The sequence below is a fragment of the Sander lucioperca genome, chromosome 16 (genome assembly GCF_008315115.2).
Source record: "Sander lucioperca isolate FBNREF2018 chromosome 16, SLUC_FBN_1.2, whole genome shotgun sequence".
In the NCBI taxonomy this organism is placed as follows: domain Eukaryota; kingdom Metazoa; phylum Chordata; class Actinopteri; order Perciformes; family Percidae; genus Sander; species Sander lucioperca.
Genome location: NC_050188.1, coordinates 761,758 through 785,000, shown reverse-complemented (window position 1 = coordinate 785,000; position 23,243 = coordinate 761,758). Strand labels below are relative to the sequence as shown.

General features: G+C 39.0%; 2 protein-coding genes across 4 annotated transcripts in view; one reads left to right on the top strand and one right to left on the bottom strand.

Annotated features, from left to right (window-relative positions):
- Positions 1-10,849, top strand: part of aspn (asporin (LRR class 1)) — a 12,652-nt gene extending 1,803 nt beyond the window's left edge. Inside the window, exons 2-9 of one of the 2 annotated variants that reach the window (XR_004895419.1) lie at positions 2,084-2,358; positions 2,862-2,974; positions 6,546-6,759; positions 7,741-7,851; positions 8,124-8,217; positions 8,545-8,683; positions 9,459-9,795; positions 9,843-10,849. Coding sequence is in view for 1 of the 2 variants with exons in the window: in XM_031296808.2 (XP_031152668.1) it covers positions 2,127-2,358; positions 2,862-2,974; positions 6,546-6,759; positions 7,741-7,851; positions 8,124-8,217; positions 8,545-8,683; positions 9,459-9,656 (1,101 nt within the window). In the remaining variant the exon portion in view is untranslated. Of the gene's footprint in view, positions 1-2,083; positions 2,359-2,861; positions 2,975-6,545; positions 6,760-7,740; positions 7,852-8,123; positions 8,218-8,544; positions 8,684-9,458 lie in introns of both variants that reach the window. The other variant, XM_031296808.2, reaches the window with a different exon arrangement.
- LOC116047811 (centromere protein P) overlaps positions 1-23,243 on the bottom strand; it is a 106,936-nt gene that overhangs the window by 42,261 nt on the left and 41,432 nt on the right. The window lies entirely within an intron of this gene.

Genomic DNA, 23,243 nt, shown 5'->3' with positions numbered 1-23,243 from the left:
GCAATACATTTCTAAATCAGGCTAATAAAAAACTGTGAAACTGAAACTCAACTGGAGCACAACAAACAGTTTGAGGAACTGAAGTGACATTAGCACTGAAGGTGAATGGTTACTATAAGTTTATAAAGTTTGGCTCCAACACCAAGTGTTGCTGCCAAGTCCACTAAAGCCATTTAACTACTTAGCAGATATATGCTTGTATCGTGTTACCATGGTAACCACCAGTCGTGGAATGTAACTAAATACATTTATTCAAGTACTGTACTTAAATACAATCTGTACTTCCTATTCCACAAGAGGAAAATATTGGGTAACATTTTACTTGAAGGTATCTACATAAGAGTGACATGACACTGTCATGAACACATGACACGGTCATGACAGTCGTAACACATGAACCCTAACCCTAACTCTAACCCTAACTTAACATGACAAAAACCGAATGACACTTACTAAAAGAGGCGTTGTTATAAACGTTTATGACTTGTTTATAATGTTTATGACACGTTCATGACAGTGTCATGTCACTCTTATGTAGATACCTTTAAGTAAAGTGTAACCAAATATTGTTCTTTTTACTTCACTACATTTATTTGGCAGCTGTAGTTCCTGATTACTTTTCAGATTATGATTTTGATCAGTGATCAGTTTATAAGATATAATGCAATAACATATAATGCATTACAATAGATTGAACTACTCAAAGGTATATGAAGTAGTTGAAATCAGCTCCACCTTAACTTACCGCTACTACAACATTAAAGTACTGTCTCAAAAAAACGTGCCCCAGGGTTCCATACCAGGACCATTGCTGTTCTCCATATGTAAATTATCTTTGTGATAATTTATCAAATATTGCATCCATTTTTATGCAGATTATTATCTATTGCTCATCGTAGTCTGCCTTTGATGTTGTTCAATCCCGTTTGAAATCAATTTAAGTTAGTGTTAAATGCAGACAAATACAAATTCATGCTATTTTCAAATGACAAAAAGTTAACATCTATTCTTTCTAAGATCTCAACTGCTCAAGGGGTTGAAATTGAAATGATCACTTAACACAAATATTTAGATATCATTATTGATCAGAACTTGTCATTCAAATCACACATGGAAAATCCTGTTTCTTCCTCCAGGCAAGGCAACTTTCTGGATTACTGTGATACCTGACCAGTGCCTAAATAAGTCGGATCCTGTGTACAACTGTGCTTTACGTTTTATGAATGGCTGTGGAAATCTTGTACACCACTGTACTTTGTATGTTTACATGGTTAAATAAAGAATTTCATATGTATATATAACTAGAGAATGCTGAAACTAGAGAAAGTGCGGGGGGATTGTAGGCTGTTGAAAAGCTGATGCTGAGATGCATTACTTGATGAACAGCTGGGAGCTGAACAGCATTGCTGGATTTACCTTATATGAAGGAGCATGTACTGTACATAGTGATGTATTTTAAATACATTTTCAGAGGCTTGTAGTAGTAGTAGTAACCCTATCCAGTATAGCACAACTATGTTTTGTCTTCTGTACAATTTTATTAATTCCCTTGTGATTCCTTATGGTTTATTTTGTAACCCCATCAAAGAGTCCTGCCTTGATGGCTGGGTCCAAATTATATACAGTCTAATCAGGTCAGGTTTGGTCCTATTGCTGCAAAAATGTTGTACCTGCAAAGACCTCTGTAAATGATATGCTCATCACTGAACTGGTTAAAATGGATAAAAAAATAGATGCTGTTAAACTCCTTGTTCTCTTTTCAAACATTGTGTAGAGATAGTTGTTTCCTGAATGCATTTTAATAACATCCTAAGAAAGACAGAGATTACACACAGGTCACTTACGAAAAAGTGCCATTGAATGCGAGAGCTAGTAAAATTGGAACTATCACAAAATCTTCACTTGTAGATACAATTACAGTGGGTCATTCATGTGGGTTCTGCATCTATGTTCTGTTGATGTTAGAATAAAACAGTAGGAAAAACCAGCTGCTTGGTTGGGTTATTTCCTCAGCGCCATGCCATCACAGTTTAGTCCTGTCTATTTGTTTTAGAGTTGACCTAACCTCTGTCTTTTCCCACAGATCTCCCTGGTTGCCGTTTCACGGACCAGTCTTCGAAATAACCATGAGGGTCTTCCTCCTGCTTTGCCTGCTGGCGCTAGGCAACACCAAGCCCTACCAGCCGATCAATACCATGGATTTCATGAAAAACTATGACATCATGATGGCTGATTCGGGTGATGAAGACGACGACAATGATGATGACGACAATGGTGACGACGACGATTATGATGACGATGAGAACTGTCCGTCTGGTTGCCGTTGCTCACCCAGAGTGGTGCAGTGCTCAGACATGGGTAAGAACACACACAGTTTAAAACACATCTGGATCCATGTTACTGTAAACCTAAGCTACATTCATGGAAATTGATTTAAAGGCTTGTTCTTTTATCTAATTATAATTTGAAGTTCACCATTTAAGATATCATAAGTTTGGTGATGTATATTTTTCTTTTCGTCTACAAATCCATAAGACTGAGTGTGTGCCCTATGTACGAAGGCTCAGTCCTTACCGCAGCAGCCGCGTGTTCGTTTCAGACCTGCGGCCCTTTGCTGCATGTCATTCCCACTCTCTCTCCCATTTCACGTCTCAAGCTGTCCTGTCTAATAAAGGCCTAAAATGCCCCAAAAAATACCCCCCCCCCAAAAAAAAAAAGAAAAAAAAAGAGAAATAGCATAATTACTTTTTTACCTATACCTCTCAGCATTATATATGCACACACGGGTGTTTCATGATCCATTTTCATCACTTTTGGTCCAACTGTGGTCTTTATTTAGGCATTTGTGTTTCTGCCAACAGGTCAGATCGCTGTTCCTGAGAAGATTCCTGAAGACACTGTGATACTAGACCTCCAAAACAATGATATTACTGAGATCAAGGAGAACGACTTTAAAGGCCTCCACAAGCTTTATGTAAGAGAACTGGTTTACCCTGCACACAGTAATGAACACCACAACCCCTTCCTGTTAACATTAAACGTATAAACATCAGGCATGTCTGAATTTAAAGAAGTAAAGAATGAATCTATCCATTCGATTCTGTTCTAGTCACATCTCCTGCACGCACCTGTACAGGTACTTATGATCTAGTTCTAGTCTATATCATAATTGCCAATCTTTCTCCTACCTAATGAAACTACCCCCCTTTGACAAACAAATGTTGTACACATCTCAAAACAGTTCAGTGACCAACTCAAAGCCATCAAGGAAATCTTGACCACATAAGACGTAACAAGAATTGGCTAAGTGAAGATGGGAGCTGAGAGACTGGCTTCTTCAAGCTTAAACAAGATGGATACATGTGAAATGCATTTTGGTTTTGTCAACAAGACCAACACCGTTTTACACGGCCTGCATAGCGAAAGCAGCAGCAGCAGTTTCAGTTCTCTGTCAGTGTCTACACAGGATGCATTTAGAAGCAAAGAAAGTATTGAATCACCCACTCTTTGGCAGTGCTCACATGGTTCCTACAGCTTAAGGCAAGTTAGATTTACTTCCTACTACTTCCATCTACAAAATGCCTAGAGTTGGTTCAGAAATGTAAATGAGTCACATTATGACTCAGTATACATGTGAATGACAATACCATCTTGTAGCTTTTAAAGCTACTAGATAAGAAGAAACAGCCCACTATTCAGTCAAAATGTAGCCTGCAGCCTTATGAGATTATGGTCCCTCTGTATGAAACTCCCAGTGAAGGAGTAAGGGCGCTAAAGGCAGTTTTACAGTAGCCGTAGCCGAGCTTGCGCGCGCCAATATGACGTCAAAATGACGTAGATCTCGCTGCCGCGCCAGGATTTTGAGTGCGCGACCAGAGGCCGTGCACCACTATTGTTTTCGGCGGCGCGCGAAAAAGCGAAAACAGGAAGCGTGAACGAGCTTGAGAGCAACCGGATGCCAGGACTCTCAGAGTGACTGCAAGTCTCTCTTGTAAACTTACTGGGCTAAGATGAGTTCTTTTATGGCGAATGAAAGGCTTGATCCGACGAAGTAGGTCATCGAATCAAATCGAAGCACTGATGTCAATGCTGCTGCCAGTTCTGTGGTTGTTTACCTTTTTCTTCTTCTTCTAGTCCGTAGAAAGAGCAAAGTCGGTAGCCTTTCCTCATTAGCGCCACCTCTGTTCAGGAGAAGACTGCAACTAGTGTCGCCACGCGCGAGTATAAACAGTTATGGCGCTCCCGTGAGGTCACACTGGCACTCGACAGCTAGGCTGCGGCGATTATACCCCACGTTTAACAGAGGGCCTGTCTTTAGTTGATGAGAATAAACCACATAAAGGCTAAACACTCTGGATTATACTGTGCTGTATCAAAGCAAACAGTGAGAATAATCTGCAGCTTTGTGCCAATAGAGTGACTTGTAATCAAGTGTTGAATGGTGCAGCTGTATGGAGCTAAATCAGGGCCAAATGTTTTGTTAATTTGAAAAAAATATATATAGTTGAAAAACTAAATCTTGAAATTGAAAATTTAAGTTTTGGTCTAAAACTTGAAAAATAAAACCATGTATTCAAACTAAATATAAGTGTACCAATTTTTCTTTCAGTTTGAATAAAATGTAGATTAAATTCTGGAATTATTTTGAATAAATTATTAATTTTCATTTTTCACTTTTATATTTGTTTTCAGTTCCACATTTCATGTTTTCAGATTCTAAACTTGTTTTTTTTACGGCTTCAAATCTTTTTTTACAGTTTCAGATCTGTTTTTCAGTTTTTTTCAGTTTTTTTCAGTTTCAGAATTTTGGCCCCGATTTTGCGTAGGGGCGTGGAATTATGAGTGACAGCCTAACGAAGAAGGCAGAAGACTCTCCTCAGTCATGTTGCCTTCAGGAAATTGTGTTACTGCGAGAGCTATGACTGAATGCTTTCTATCCACCATATACATGTGATTTTTACTAAACAAATTGATGCTAGTGACAAAGTTCCATTTAAAATACTGTTTTGGACAACACTTTGTACCAATTACACTATAAGAGCAATAAACTGTGCCAGATTGTGCAGTTCAGCAGGAACAATGACTTCTCCCACTTCCACGTACGACTTTGAATGAATGCACCACAGTATTCACTCGGCAGTCAGCATGGCGTCCGCTCCGCCAAGGCAACCCTGGCGCCAGCACACAGGTAAGACATATGAAAGATATTAGCATTTTTGAATAGATACTTTGGGACATTATCCCCGCAGTGGCATTTTTTGTCATTAACACATAAAGGGAAAATAGGTGGACAGCTGGACAAAGCTGGAAATGAAGCATCGCAGCCACTGTCGAGTTATGGTCATTCTGACAAACAGAGGTTAACAAAGACACTACACGTTAAAGTCAAAAAACTTGAGCTGGACACTGAAATTAGTGTAAAAACACCAGCTAGTGTGAAGCTAACATTAGTTAATGCTAACTTTAGTGCTAGCGATGCTTCATTTCCAGCTTTGTCCAGCTGTCCACCTATTTTCTCTTTATGTGTTAATGACAAAAAAAATGCCACTGCGGGGATAATGTCCCACATTCAAAAATGCTAATATCTTTCACATGTCTTACCTGTGCGCTGGCGCCAGGGTTGCCTTGGCGGAGTGGACGCCATGCTGACTGCCAAGTAAATACTGTGGTGCATTCATTCAAAGTCATACGTGGAAGTTTATTGCTCTTATAGTGTAATTGGTACCACGTATTGTCCAAAACAGTATTTTAAATGGAACTTTGTCACTAGCATCAGTTTGTTTAGTAAAAATCACATGTATATGTGGATAGAAAGCATTCAGTCATAGTTCTCGCAGTAACACAATTTCCTGAAGGCAACATGACTGAGGAGAGTCTTCTGCCTTCTTTGTTAGGCTGTCACTCATAATTCCACGCCCCTCTGAGTTGAAGCCACGCCCCCTACGCAAAATTGGGGCCAAAATTCTGAAACTGAAAAAAACTGATCTGAAACTGTAAAAAAAGATTTGAAGCCGTAAAAAAAACAAGTTTTGAATCTGAAAACATGAAATGTGGAACTGAAAACAAATATAAAAGTGAAAAATTAAAATTAATAATTTATTCAAAATAATTCCAGAATTTAATCTAAATTTTATTCAAACTGAAAGAAAAAAATGGTACACTTATTTTTAGTTTGAATACATGGTTTTATTTTTCAAGTTTTAGACCAAAACTTAAATTTTCAATTTCAAGATTTAGTTTTTCAACTATATATATTTTTTTCAAATTAACAAAACATTTGGCCCTGATTTAGCTCCATACAGCTGACCTGAAAAAAGATGCAGTTGAAAATGTCAAATAAGCCTTTCATATTCTCTATCTTGCCATGCACAGGTTGAATGTTTAGCGTGAAAGTTCATTCTTGACCTTGGAAGCAGTGGTTTGACAAAAACAAATACATGAAAAAAATGAACTAAAGCTTTCATTCATACACCTGGCATAAGAAATGCAGCAAAACTCTGTTTGAATTTATAAAATCTTATTCCGATTCCTTTCTTCTCCATCAGGGTCTGTTTCTGATCAACAACAAGATCTCCAAGATTCACCCCAAGGCTTTCAGAAACATGGACCATCTCAGACTGTTGTACCTCTCCTACAACCTGCTGACTGAGATCCCAGCAAACCTGCCTCCCAACGTCATTGAGCTACGCTTCCATGAAAACAAGATCAACAAAATCCAGACGGATGCGTTTAAAGGCCTGATGAAACTAAATGTGCTGGGTAAGACCTGGTTTCAGCCTCCCGTATCTAATCAGCATAATCAATGGCCAAGGGTGTCCAGTCCTTTGCCAAGGAGAAGTCTGCAGGTTTTAATTCAACCCAAACACTGCAGCAGTTAATTTCATCTATTAAACAATGCTTTAAAGTGCCCATATTATGAAAAAAAAAACACTTTCTGGGATTTGGGGTGTTCTTTTGTGTCTCTGGTGCTTCCACACACATACAAACTTTGAAAAAAATCCATCCATGGTGTTTAGAGTGAGATACGGTTTCTGAATGTGTCCTGCCTTCAGTCTCTGGGTGAGCTGTTCAAAATCGGCACGGCTTGTGACGTCACAAGCCGAAACGAGCTGGCTAACCGCAACCATTAGCTCGTAGCATTAGCGTTAGCATGCTAATGCTAACGCTAGCATGCTAGCTCGTTCTCAATAGCAAAGCACTGCTACAACACACACAAGTTCACCATAATCTACAAAATAACTACTTACATGTGCGCCCTCATTTAGAAGTCTCCCAGCTAATCCTGCCTTGTAACTGACCGAAGTTGTAGAAACAGCCTTTCTTTTACTGTCTATGGAGCTAGCTAGCTGACGTGATCTACATCTGAGCTACTGCACATGTGCGAGTGCAATCAAAGATAGTACAGACAAAGAAGAAGAAAAGAGGTCTTACTATGTAGCTAAAACAGAGATCAGGTGAAAAGAGGATATGCAGCAGTGAGAGAGAGCTGTGTAGTACAACAAAAATATGGTGTTTTTTGAAAATTAAACCATGTAAACCTATTCTAGTACAACCTTAAAATACAATTATGAACCTGAAAATGAGCATAATATGGGTGCTTTAACCAAAGGTAATGAACAAAACTGCTACACTGTACTATTCAAAAACTAAACATAAACTGCAGACTTATCCAGGACAGCAAGTCCTCAAACTAATTGATCATTTATAATTAAATCAGATGCTTTGTGCTTGTCCAAACAGAGCTGGGCGCCAACCCGCTGGCCAACAGTGGGATTTCCCTGGGAGCTTTTAACGGCTTGTCGACCCTGTACATTGGTATAGCAGAGGCCAAACTAACTGCTGTACCAAAAGGTAGAATATCACTCACCTCATGTTACAGTACGCTGATTTAAACAAATGAATGGTACACTCTTCTTTCTCCTCCAGTCACCCACTTATAGTATTACTACACTGGACCTCAAGTACAACTACATGAGGCATACAAACCACTAATATCTTTTAATATGACACTTTGATTTAATGTTTGTTTTCAAATCACTATTAAAAGGCAAGGCTGCCTTGCCACTATTAAAAGCAATGTAGTCTACCCTTTACACTTGTTATGTTTGGTGTGTATCTCCCAGACCTCCCATCCTCCATCACAGAGCTGAGCCTGGACTACAACAAGATCTCTAAGGTGGAAATAGAAGACTTCATCAGATATAAAAACCTAAAGAGGTGAAACGAGCCACATTTTGTCCTAGAAATTGACTTTTTTTTAATAAGCCAAAATTTTGGGCAGACTGTTTGAAATTCTAATTTCACGGTTTTGTATGTCTGTTAACACAAGTTGAGTCCTTTAAGCTACCATATAGATTAAAAGTCTAATTCAAAAGTTCACTTTTTATCTGTCACCCCGTAGTGGCTCTGTTTATGTGTAAGTTAGAATGGAAAGTTTAAATATAGGTATGTTTGTTAATTTGATGTTTAAATCTATTATGTTTTTCATTTTTACTCACAAGTGATAATACTACACCTGTCAACTATCTGTCGCCATTTTTGTAGGCTAGGACTTGGTTTTAACCAGGTTAAGTTTGTAGAAAATGGCAGCTTAGCCAACATCCCGAGCATCCGTGAGATCCACCTGGACAACAACCGTCTGAAAAAGGTTCCACCGAATCTCAGCTCCCTGCGCTACCTCCAGGTGGGATATACAGACACTTTGATCATTATCAGTAGAATAAAGTGTATGTCTCAAACTGACAATATCAGCTGGGTTTAATTGACAGTCGAGTTAGGACAGGGCTCAAAGCTGGCCACCCCACAATAAGGGCAGGACTTTTGAAATGCTGCAAGCAGTCACAGTACACCGCGGTTTTTGGTCAGAAAATTCCACCACCGCTAACTTCTGCTAAAACAGCAATGTCTCCTTTTCACATTCCTATTAAGCTAGGCTAAACATGCTCTGGACCAATCTCTATACTGGAAGTAAGAGATTAAATTCAAGTTTTAAAAGTTGCAGTGGCAGAAGGAATGGAGTCCAGACCTCCTTCTCTGTAGCCATGTCCTCCAGCTCATCCTAGAGTATCCCAAGGTTCCCATGTACATGTCCAAAATCTCAATCTTCCTCTCACTGCAAAGGAGCAGCTGTTTTACTCCAAGCTCATTCCAGATGTTTGATGTTAAAGAAAGCCACATTTAAAGTCTTCGTATATTATACTGTTGTCCCAAGAGGAATGAAGGGAAACAGTAAAGTTGTCACTTGTTAGCCATCTGAAATACACCAGTTTCCTTCAACTCAGAAAACTGGAGCTATAAAATGACGCCAAACTTTCCGACTCAGACTTTCTTTGCTCTGCTCTAAAGGTTGTGATCTTAAGTTTCCAAGGTAGCAGTTAAGCAGCATTAGAACATAACTCCCTTTACTGACAAAGCAGAAATGTAACTGATTAAAAAACAAATCCTCTCCATCTGTTTAGGTGATTTACCTCCATGGCAACAAAATCAGCAGTGTGGGAGTCAACGATTTCTGTCCCATCAGGCCCGATGTCAAGAAGAACATGTACACAGGCATCAGTCTGTTTGCCAATCCTGTTAAATACTGGAACATCCAGCCAGCCACCTTTCGCTGTGTGACCGGACGGAGGGGCATTCAGCTAGGAAACTTCAGAAAATAGGGAGTGAAAACAGCTCAAGACAGCTCAGAAATGGAGAACTGCCAATATCCTGGTACAGTATAAGGAAGGAGTTGCAAATAGTTCTGATTAATAAAACAAGATAAAACTGGATTCCTAAAGTGTTAGCTGTTCAAGAAATGTATATATATATAATGAAATGTTCATTGTATTGGTGTATACTAGCAGGTTTAGTACATGTTGAATGCTAGTATAATTTAGGCCTACACATAAAAGTTCTCAGCCTGGGGAAAAAATTAAACTAGAAACAAAATTCTAGTCTGGATGTTGGTGTTTGAAATTAATATTAAATCATAAGATACAAGACTAAGACAATGTTTTTAGTAGCTAAACATACTATACAGGGGGAAGACGTACAGGGGGAGGACATACAGCAATAACATGAACCTACCTACCTACCTTTGTGAGGGACATTCTGTGAGGTGATCCTTAGCTTTTGTCCCTCAGCTTTCGCTGTGTAAACTTTCCCAGGAATAAAGCGCCACCATCTGGTCACTTTTTGAGCAAAACCACCCAATGACCTGACTTGAGTAGTATTACGTGCTGATGCCTTTTTTTCTTTTTTTAACAAAAGAGATCATTTTTAGTTATTTTCTTTCTAGTTTAAAAAGAAGACATCTTTTAATGAGATATTCCTTCGAAAACAACAAACAAAATACTTTACCCTCGTTTTCAATTTCCTTACGTATTATATGAATGCTTTTTTTTAAGTTGAGACATGGTAATCATTATAGAATAGTCACTATAGGCCAGAGCTGTAACACAACAGCAACCTAAAAACCACTTTCACTCAAACATATTTTCCTTCCAGCAGAAGTCTGTACAGTCAATGAATGACTCACTTTGATGCCCCTTGTCTGTCTTTATGTGGATTTTTATTATTATTATCCCACTGCATGTCTGTATTGTCTTTATTTAGAAACTGCAAGCTAGATGTCAGACTGGAGTATATATTGTTTTTTATGTAAACCCAAAACATCACTTTGTTTTAATGAACTATAGCTAACAAAGGGAACTACACTTATTGAAATTATAAGCAGGTAATGTATTTCCCAACCTGGAATGTCTGAGAGTATCTTCCTTACAAACATGTTCCCGTTTCCTCCAGTGCTCTCTCCTATGAAATGGTGCTATATTTATTTAGTAGGTCTTTAAATAAACCTGGAACCCCTCTCAATGTATGTTGTTACCTTTTTGTCAAAATGAAAGTGGGTTTGAGTTAGAAAGTTAACATTTGATTTTGTTATTCAAGCTTTTATTGCCACATCCTTTTGTCCTCCAGTACGAACTTGTGATTTTGGCTATACTGTATACATTTACTTAACATATCAAACAAAGCTTAAATAAAATAAAAATAAAAGAGTGAAATCGATGGGCAAGGTACTGGTTGTAAAGATATTAGCAGAATTTAGAAATTATTAACTCAACATAGTTTCTAAAAATGGCATGAATTGATTTAAAAAAATTTTTTTATATTTGCAACTAACATTTTTATGGATTAATGGTTATATATAACGTTATCAATAGTCGTTTAGTCTGTAAAATGTCCACTAGAAGTTCTTAAGTCCAAGGTTATGCCAAAAACAACACGCCAAATGCCTTGAACTGTCCAAATATATTCCAAAACCCACAGACAGTCAGTTTATAATGATATACAAAACCAGCAAATCCTCGCATTGTATAAGCTGGAACCAACAAACAAATTCAAAAATGATTGGCAATCAACTGCTTTTGATCAAATAAATTAATCAGCTTACGTTTCAGCCTAAATTCTAAGTATGTTTCTTCTTGTTAATCACTTTGAGCCTGCTGTAGGGGGTACACCTGTCCATTTGTCCTGAGGACTACCTTGTTTAGTGTATTATAAAATGATACAGGTCCAGTGTTTTTCCTCTGCAAAAATCATGAGTGATCAGTTTAGACCCAGATGAAAAGTGAGTTCTCCACTCACACTCAAGCTTTACATGTATATTGTTACTGGGACCAGTGGTGGTTTTCCTTGAAGAAGTCTGGTAAAGGCCAGTTGAGCAGTTTGTTTTATCCACCAGCAGATGTCACTGCACACTAAAGAGATAAAGTTAGTTATCTTGGTATTAGTGGAGGTCTGGAGATTGATTTAGAGTAATGAAGACACAGAATGATTGGTTCAGATTTCAAGTCTATAGTGTTGAGAAACTGGCTTTCTGGAAGACTGTCCCTCTATTTTGCAGTTAACAGGACAAAAGAGGACAATTTTTACTAAATTTTGCTATATTTCATTTATAGTTTTTTGTTATAGTTTGCTTTGCTATGGTTGCCAAGTCTGTCAACTCTACCACTACTTCTAAACTAAGGAACTCTCAAGTAGCCAGGCCGATTTAGACTTAAGTATTTTCTTACTTTGCATCTGGCTCAAGGCTAGGTTTAAAGCTGGGGTATTATAACTGACAATTGATTAATCATTGTAAAACATTTGACCCTACAAGAAACCATGATGTACACTAGCATGGTATGACAAGGTTTTCCATTCAACTGGAAGGACACAGTAAAATGTGTTGCCTATCTCAATGATGTGTTTGAAATTGAATTTAACCAAACTGCAGAAAGCACCTGTCACCTGCAGCTCCTCATCTAACCAGCTCAGTTAATCTTTTAAAACTTCCTTTAATTAAAGAGATGAGCACACAGGCCTCACCCAGACCACTTACTGGAGATCGGTTCAGATTCATCAATAAAAACCAGCAAAACTTCATTCTAGTTATTTGATCAAGCTGAACATTTTATTTTTTTACTTGATAATGAGTATTTGAAGACTGCTGCAATTTTACTTATACAAGAATTGGTTTAGTTTTATGGATTTTAAGGATTATGTATAATCTTTATTGTTGTGTGGCCATTTGTTGAATAATGACAGGCGGGGCCAAAGCAGCATATTTATAAATGGACAATATTATTTTTATCCATCCATCGATAAGCTATACTCGCTCATCTTTAAGAGGGTTGGGGGTGGGATTGGGCATCGAGAACCGGTTCCAACTTGGGATCGTTTCAAAAGTTATGATGCCAATGGAATCGTTTCTTTATTGGTATCGTTTGGAATCACTTGGAATCCGATCATCGGTTCCAAATTTAACAAGGGCAAGTTTTGGTTTCCATGGCGGCTGCCGTACCTCTAGACGCTTGTTGTGTTGCAGCAATGGAGCACAGTAAGCGGCGCTCTTACTTGTGGCTTCATTTTACATTGAAAAAGCCGGTAAAACTGTAAATCACCATTGAATCAAAAATAAAATCTCCCTCTTATCTGTGACATAAGCATGTGACCCGTTTCAACTCCACCCCTCAAAGAATCAGAATCGATAAGAACAGAATCAAAAGGAAGAATCGGAATCAGAATTGTTGAAATCAAAACGATGCCCAGCCCTAGTTGTGGGGCAGCAGAAGACAATCTCGGATGATATTTGAGTAGCCTACACTAATCCTTTAAACCTGCATTTGACCTTTTTGGGGCCACTTGGGGGCAACACAACAAGCTGTCAACACAACAATGTATTATCGTAATTGCGCTGAGTGAACCAAAACAGTAATGTTGTCGGTCGTAATACCAAAACAATAAGTGGAGAGATACTCAAAACACTCTGCTAACTGGAACAACAGAATTGTTGATAAGTCTCTGTGGGTTCAACACTACGGGCTGCATGATGTATCCCTACATCTTTAATTAGTGATGGTCCTGTTGAAACAGGTTGTTTGTGTGACATACATTGTCAGGAATCCATATTGTATTAAACAATGGGCTGCCAGTTAAAAAAAGAAAGTTTCTCCCAGTAAATACAGGCACCTATTACATTAGGTCTTTTAAAATATAGTATACACTACTGGTCAAAAGTTTGGGGCCACTTAGAAATTTCCTTTCCACTCCATTACAGACAGAATACCAGCTGAAATAAGTTGCATTGTTTTTTTAATCAGGGCAGCAGTTTTGCAATTATGTAAGCACATTATTGCACATTATTACACATGTAATCTGAAAACTACTGCCCTGGTTAAAAAAACAATGCAACTGATCTCAGCTGGTATTCTGTCTATAATGGAGTGGAATGAAAATTTCTAAGTGACCCCAAACCTTTGACCGGTAGTGTATATTTTGGAAGGTGCTGGTTATTGATGCTAGACACAAAAAGTTCTTCATTGTTGCCTCGCTGACAAAAGCAATTAATTTAAGCAGACAGAAACACACACACACATACAAGACTAATGTGAAAACGCCTATGTGAAAACGTGACAGGGTGTGTGTGTGTGTGTGTGTGTGTGTGTGTGTGTGTGTGTGTGTGTGTGTGTGTGTGTTCTTTGCCCTCTCAGTCTCGCTGGGAGGCTCCTGTCAAACAGCAGCCAGCTCTCTGCTGATTCCCAGAAACCCAACACCTGCCTGCTGCCTTTTCTCAGATACATCTTTACCTGATTTAACTGATATCTACAGTCCACAGAAAACAAGGCTGAGCTGCAGTACAGTACAACAACGTAGTGCTGCGGATGGTTGGCTTCTCAACTGTTTTGTCTTTTTAAATGAAGACTCTTTGTGCTGTGGGTAGGGTGGAGGGAAGCTGCCTTACTCTCTTTCTCCAGGAAACATATGGAACAGATCTGCTGGTGGGCCAGGTCTCAATCTGCCACGTCTCACAGCCACACACACACACATAGAAAATGGTCCTAACTTCAGGGCTTTTACCGCTTTTCAACCTCTGTTTTCACTCCTCTGTATCTTCTACTTTATTCTTGTCATCTCCTCTCCAGTCTTCCACTTTGTCCTCCATCTATGACTACTCTCTACCAACTTACTACCCTTTAGGTAGTATAGTATAGTTAGAAAAATTAACTGATCAACGATATGCGGTTGCACTACATATTAATTATGTCCTAACAGTCATAATTTAACAAGCTCGGTCCCTTTCTTAAGGCTTAGAGAAAACCAGCAGCCTTCTTTTGGCTGAATTGGTATGATACAGTTTGTGTAACCTAATTGCAACAACCAGTAACCCACCAATCCACAGAGTAGCTTTGCAGTAAGTTCTTCTCAATTTATAGTCTAAACTTGTCACATGACCAAGTTATACAGGGTTTCCCAAAACATACATGGCTCCTTGCCTCAACCGAATAAAGAGTGCCTTTGCTAATTTTTTTCTAAAATATATTAGGCATATTACGCTTCAAGGAAAACAAGCAGTGGTGTCAACTCCATTGACTGTATATAAAGATGGACGGCTTGATAGCTCCCCAAAAGTAAAGCCAAAACATCTGGATCGCCTCCTGGTGGCTGGCTGCAGTATAGGTCATAAACCCTGTCCCCCTCATGTTAGCACATGATGGGCTAAACTAAAAAACTCAAGTACACATGAAATACATTTTTCATGTTAGGTAGTTCTTATAACACTGAAAGTTGTTCAAGTGTTAATTTTTCTGAGATTTTAATTAGTTATTTGACACTAAAACCAAAAATGGGTGACACTTCATGACACAGCTGTGATTGACTTGTGGTTGGTCGGGCGGATGTACAGACGGGACTTTGATACTGCAGCACCAGAGGCTGCACTTTCAGGACCACATTTTCAGGATCACAATTCTATTACCCTAACTAGAGGGCGGGTCTTACCAAGAAAGTGAGTGGGATTCATAATAACGCAACAGGACCGCATTTCCAGCAAAAATGGAAGAGCATGTCAAGCCATAGGTGAGTAACATTACTGATTGTGAATAACGTTGATTTTATTTGTTTAATGCTAACTGTGAAAGCAGTTGGTGTCTTGAATTGGACAGTAAAGTAACGTTCGCTGTCTAGCCGAAGTGTGAGTGAGTTAACTAACGTTAACGTTAATAGTCGTTACAATCATTGTTAGCTTATGATAGCTTGCTAACTGTTAGCCTAAAGTATTTGTTAAATGAAACCTTAAAGTGTTAGCAATCTTTGGTGAGCCCAACTAGGTGCATTATATTACTTGTTAACTTTATGACTATAATAATTATAGCCAGCACATTACTTCATAAGATGATAAAAGCCTGTCCTTAGGGTTCTTCTTCACTGTCTTCAGTGTAACTTAAGTGAAATGTTCAATGTTCATTGGTTTAGTGTCCCATTGTACCTGGGACACTTTGTCATCACAGATATTTAACATGAAATCTTTATCAACTGTTTCCTAATATTAGTTATACCTTAATTGAGAAGTAGTAATGAATGCATCTTTTTTGCAGTGATTATGTTGTCCACTTACTATTTCAGTGAAGTGGAGGAATTCTGCAGACCATTAGAACTACTTCATAATGTGGGTTTCAATATTGAAGGATCAGGATATCGCTCTCTCTCTCTCTCCCTCTCTCCCTCTCTCTCCCTCTCCCTCTTTATTTTACCTGTTAGTATGCTAATTTCACAAATTGCCCAACATGCAACTCTTAGCAACCAAGTTGAATTGCAAGAGAGAAAGTAGTATCTTGGTGGAATGAACCTTTTAACCCTTGAAAAACTAGGGTCCTGGAAATGCGGTCCTGCAGGAACACAGTATTGGCGGCTCCACCACTCAATCACTACAGCTTAGATAGATTACTTTTGTACAGCTAGAGGAAGTGTTGATGCGTCGTGCATCTTTATATACAGTCTATTGCTAATTCATCGATGCATTGGGATCTTCGTGGTCTCGCTTTGCCAGACCTTCCTCCACAGTGCTGCAGAGGAGGGTCTGGCTAGTCCACACAGCATTCCAGGATGGGAGAAAAACATGCTCCGATTTATTGGCATTTCTTTAAACCAATCACAATCATCATGGGTGGCACTAAGCGCCCGACAGAGCCACGGTGCCACTGCAAAATAGCCTCGGGAAGGAAATTGTTTTGGTGGAACATGTGTACGTTCAAAATTTACCCTGCAGAGATCTGAGAAAATCTTAATCATAGTTCTCAAATCGACCGGAGTTGAAATATGCCAACACAAAGGTAGCCCAAGGCAACGGATATCCAGCCTAAATGAGTGAAATATGGCGGCATTTCCGTTGGCAACGGAGCAATCCCGGAAGTGGAACGTCGAGGATATAGACTAGGATCTTCGTAATTCAGCTCAGCAGGGAAATGACTAATAGATCACATTGGCCCTCATTTACGAAACGAACGTACGACATAAGCATAAAACCGACGTACGCTCATTTCCACGCAAAGCTAGGCATTTATCAATATGGACGTGAGCAGAGGCTACGATCAAATCTCACGTCAAGTTTAAACTTGTGTATGCAACATCATGCAGTCATAAATGTAGTGATGGAGCCAGATGACCCCATGCCCAGAGAGCAGTGTCCAGCACAGCCCCAATTGGGGCTATACCAAGGAGACAGGATATTATTACTCGCTTTTATAAAGGTATAGTGTTATGTTTGGCAATGATATTCAATACAGGAAACATGCACAACATTTTTATTTGTTCTTAAGGTTTTTGTTTCTCTTTTAAAGTGCCATTAATGGCCACAAGTAAACGATTTACTTCTTCCATTGACTGACATGACACATTTTCCCAGCCCCTCTGATGTCAGGAGTCAGGGTCGGGGTGGTGGTCCAGCACGGGGGGCGGAGGACATGCACTCTTCCTCACAGCTCACAGTTGCTTGGCTCTGACTCATGAAAAAAACACAGGTAAAATAAAAGACACAAACTCTGCTACTGTGTGTTTATTTAAATATAGGTACACCTACATGTAGGCCTAAGAGATTGCAATATAAGCCGGTATATTACAATTAGGACTATAGCATACATATGTCAAGGATGAATAAATTAAATAAACTTCAGCTGGAGTCCGATTTACTACAGCAACACTGTTGACCAGTGAGCTCTTTCCATTCTGCATTCTACTACAGCCTTTAATACCAGTTTTCAGGCTGACAAATAGTACACACGTTGCAAATGAACCTGAGATATCAGGGTTTCAATCTCCACCTCTGAAAATGTACGCTTCTTAGCCGGATTAAGTCTCACCATGTCGTATATTGTAGGGGCGAGGCCTCAAAACCGAGAATATATTGGGGCGTGATATTTCAATTATGATTGTTTCCAGCCGCTGCATTTATCAATGTACAACCATTCTTATGCTCTGATTGGTGTGACGTAAGATGATTTCTGCGCTCATATCCGCACTGGTGTCTACATTAGGTTGATAAATGAGGGCCATTGTATATGGAGCTAAAAGAGTCTGAATAAAGATAAATGCACACACTACATTCACATATGCACACACAGGATTCATAAATACACACACAGGATACACAAATGCGCACAAAATTCACAAATACACACACAAAATTTAAAAAGCACAGAAGATTCACAAATGCATACAAAATTCAGAAATGCACACAAAATTCATAAATGCACACAAAATTCAGAAATGCACACAACATTTACAAATGCACACAAGATTCAGAAATGCACAGGACAAGATTCAGAAATGTATTTCTGATGCACACACAAATATATCTTGATTTACAAACTGCTTGCGGTCTGTGAACTTCACTGCATTTTTTTAAACAGGGAATGTTCTGCAACCAATCAGATATCTCCCTTGTTTTAGCCAATCACAAGAACGCACCCCACGTGGGGGATTGTTTACTTATAAGCCAATCACATGAATGCGTTCACACAGCGCTATATGAATGTGGTGAAGGAGTCATGAGGGGCTTTCCGACCGGAGGGATTTTTGCAGTTCTTAGAACTAAACGTTCCTAGAAAGATTTTTTCGTTGTGTTCCGACACAGAGACCTCTGGCCTCAGTAGCGTACTTTTTTAGCTCCTACTTCAGAGCAAGGTCTTTTCCCTTTTCCTAGGTGTACTTGATTGGTCGAACTTATAAGTCACGCCCACTGCCAACTCGGAACTTGCAGACGGAGCAACAACCAACAACGGGACATTTATAACAATTTTCACCATCTTATTCATCATTAAATTCACTTCTGACAACATTTTAGGCTATGTAGAGGTCAAATATGGGCCGTTTTACGAAAATTGATGGCTAATTGCAAATTTTGTCCGACTGTGTGTCGGGAGTTCAGCGACCGGTGCTGCCTGTGTTGCTACCTCGCTGCCCGGCCTGCCTTCCTTCACAGACCCCGACCTGCTGGGAGGTATATGGAGCTCCGTCACGGCTGGCAGCCCACGGTACTCCATACCCGCGCAAAGTCACGGTTTTTTGGGTTAATGGACTACCAAACGCCGCTGCCCTGACAGAGCTCCAGGGCTCTCATTGATAGAGCTGCGGCTGGATGGAGCTCTATCAATGAGAGCTAGCTAGCCTCCTCTTAGACCTCTGAAACGAAACCCCTAATGTTCACAAAAATGCATTAAATTGAAATCGGACAACATAGTTAGCTTTATAAGACCTTGGGGTAGATGTTCTATAAGTGGCATGACGAAATTCAAACTGTAAATATATGAAAATTATGCCGGCAGCTGGCAGCCAGCCAGCTCCGAGGCTCTGCGGAGCCCCGAGCCCCGGTCGTCCAATAACCGAGAAACGGTGACTTTCACTGGGTATGGAGTTTGCTGCTTTCTCGTCAGACTGCGTGGAGCTCCTAAAGTTGAGCAAAACATTACGTGAATTACTACGAGAATGGATGACTCCACCCACATTCATATAGCGCTGTGTGAACGCGTTCATGTGATTGGCTTATAAGTAAACAATCCCCCACGTGGGGTGCGTTCTTGTGATTGGCTAAAACAAGGGAGATATCTGATTGGTTGTAGATCATTCCCTGTTTAAAAAAAGGCATTTGTATGTCGAGCCAAGTCAGGGGAGTCTCAAAATTCACACACAAATGCAGTGAAGTTCACAGACCGCAAGCAGTTTGTAAATCAAGATATATTTGTGTGTGCATCAGAAAAACATTTCTGAATCTTGTGTGCATTTGTAAATGTTGTTTGCATTTCTGAATTTTGTGTGCATTTCTGAATTTTGTGTGCATTTATGAATTTTGTGTGCATTTCTGAATTTTGTGTGCATTTCTGAATTTTGTGTGCATTTCTGAATTTTGTATGCATTTGTGAATCTTCTGTGCTTTTTAAATTTTGTGTGTGTATTTGTGAATTTTGTGCGCATTTGTGTATCCTGTGTGTGTATTTATGAATCATGTGTGTGCATATGTGAATGTAGTGTGTGCATTCATCTTTATTGAGACTCTTTTAGCTCCATAATTGTATGTTATTATTATTATTGTCATTTGCAGTAATTAATCGGAGCATCACATCGCAATGGCAGGGAAAAGTTTATACAAGTCGGAAAAAGTCGAGACAAACGGCTCAATCAGGTGTAGGTCAGACACCAGGCTGAAGTTAGTTTCATTATCACCAGCTGAACACGTTTTAGACTCTGCATCAAAAAATGACAAACTTTTAATTTGATTAAAAATGTATTAATTTTCTATGAACTGAATAATTGACAAATCATTTCAGCACTGAGCATGATATTAATCATATCTGGATACTTCTCATCTCGTCTCATCTACATCTGTCTAGGCCATTTGCTATATTTCTTTACCTTATTCTGTTTGATGCAATATTACCACAAAGATGTCATCATGTTACCTCCTTTTCCTCTTCCATTCGGCTACTCCTCATCAGGCTTCCATATCTTCTTTCAGGTGTAAAGCTGCTGGACACTATTTTCTCTCTTTTGCTTGTTTTTGTAAAAACTGTAAATCTGTGATGTGTGCTGGATTTATTGAGCCTTCTCAGGAACATGTCGATAAATCAGCTGTCCCTCTCCGCTGTTCAAATATTTTTCATCCAAAAGCAACGCATTCAGATCACTTTTCCCAGCTTCTATCCTTTCCTCCCCTTTCCTCCTCTTCAGCCTCCCTTAGCTATCAAACACTTGTCATTTTTTTCTCATCTAAGACACCTTGATGTAAAAGCCATACAGCAGGGCACACAACAATAAGGCACACAATAATAATAACTTGATAGCTTGTATAGTTCCATTGCATCTCTGATTTTAAGAAAAACAACTTACATTAAAACCTTTTTTTAACATAGTTTAGTGCTCTTTAAACCCTGATTAGTGTCAGACATACCATTTGTAAGCACACAATCTAATCTGACTTGTCATAATAAATAGACTTTACACTGACAGTTGAGGGGGGTTTCATTTTGAAACTTGGTTGCATTTTTTAGGTGGTTCGGACAAAAGGGGAACCAATCTAGCTGAACTCGAGTTTTTAATATTATCTTTGACATGTTTATCTTCAGAATATGCAGTGAGTGACCTTGATTATGCTGTGAGCCTGGAAAAAGCTGGTTAGAAGCCAACAAAAGAGGCAGAGGAGGCACAGACGGAGCTCAGGTTTCCAGAGTATAAACTGAGGACAATGTGGGCAATGGTAGAGACATTAAGCAGGAAAGGGCCAAAAAACCTAATCAATCACTTCACAACTCACTGATTAATCCAAGGCTACTAAAATGTCAATCTACCTTTAATTCTCATTAACTTTCCAGTAAGAAGTATGTGAGCATTTTGTATTCAAAGCTGCTGTTCCACCTTTTAAAATACTTAACGCCCAAATCCAACCAACAAGTTGAAATGTCACCTAACTCTCTAAACTAGCCTCTCCCTGCAAACTCAAGCTTCTCGTCAAAAAGCTACTGATGAGCCCTATCTCTGCAAAGCCCATATATACAGCATATATACACACAGCATATATATATATATATACACAGCATATATACACACAGCATATATATATATATATATATATATATATATATATATATATATACACACACACACACACATACATATACATACATACATACACACACAGCAGCATTGTTTCAGAGTGAATAAACCGGGAAAAATCCTCAATTTTGGAGCACAGGCTACACCTGGCTATAGCTGTAATAATCTAGTAATAATCTTTACCTTATCCAACTACACACTAACGAAAATATTTGTCTTGTCTACTTTTAGACAAGACAGATGTGTAGAGACAAGAGATTGATTATTCTCAAATTTAGCATTCCATGCAGTTGAATTTGAGCTTCGTAACAGCTTAGTAACGTAGAAAATATGGATTGCAATACATTTGTATACTTTTTTTTAAAGATGGTGTCCCTAAGAGTCATTGGAGAAAATTGTGAATTTCAATTCTGAATAGAAAAAAAAAAATCATAATTTTGACTACAATCACAAAGATCTTGACAAGGATGAAGAAAAAGAGATTTAGCTGTCCTGTTTAGGCGTTTCAGTGTGAATGAGAAACACAGTGTGGAGTGGATGCACATGGTCTTCACATATAAACGGCATTGTCAAAATTATCGAGATTAATGTGGACATATTCTTAATGTATTTCTGCTTTCAGGATCCAGTTTAGGGTTAAGTTTATTAATGCACATGAGGAAACAAAAAGGGTTATTTTGGGTTATTGTCAGGACAGTAAATGCCTTATAAAGTTTTTAGCCTTACACATTTTCTTCAAAGTTAACAGTTACAAGTCCAAGCATCAAAACATAATTATCACAGATCGTCATAAGTTCGCTGCAGAAGCTCGTCCAATCAGAGCCCTTCTCAACCAGCACATCATCATGTTTTTTAGAGAACGGCAAATCCTACACGGTTACTGCCAACAAACCCAAACAACTATTAATGTCCAAAGTCTCCCCAGACTACTGAGGACGCTTTAAGAGAGAAATCAAACACGTCAGGAAGCCAAAATCACAGCAAAAAACTCAGAAGTTGGAGAAAATTGGACATTAAGTGTGTCAGCGCTCACTCAACACACCTTCACTGTCCAAAAACACACACACACACACACACACACACACACACACACACACACACACACACACACACATACACACACACACAACTAAAATGTACACCACCATCTCATCCAGAGCAGAGCCAAGGCTAAATAAGGCCAATGAAATTAAAATGTTTAGAGGCGAAGACTGAAAGGCCTGTTTGTTCGTGTGAGAGAATCCCAGCAGTGATGCGTTCTGCAGGGAAAAGACTGACATGAAAAATGAGCAAATGAGGACGACGAGCCAATTGCTGTCTGGCTCTGGAGTGGAAAAACCTTGCTTATGATGAATGTGTGTGTGTGTGTGTGTGTGTGTGTGTGTGTGTGTGTGTGTGTGTGTGTGTGTGTGTGTGTGTGTGTGTGTGAATGAGAAGAGAGAGTGTAGATTTAACTGGGAGCATCAAAATAGTCAAATAAAAGTAGAAAAGTAAAACCATATCTGTAAACTAACGCTTCACACGCTGATTTAAGGGTTTCTATACTGATGCCAGCTAAATCGTTTTTAAACACTTAACTGTTTAGTTTTACACTAAACGCACTACTTAGTTTAATTGCACCATCTGTACTTACGCTACAAATTCGACTGTAACCCATAAAACATTGTCACAGAGTGACATTTTTCCTGGTGCATCATTTCGTAACTAGCTAATGTGACACAACACACGTTCTTCCTTCTAAAAACACCGCAGCTGGCTGAATCACACATAAATATTGTCATATATAATAACATCAATACAGTGTCTGGAAAACTTCCATCTTGGTGTAAAAGATTCTGCAA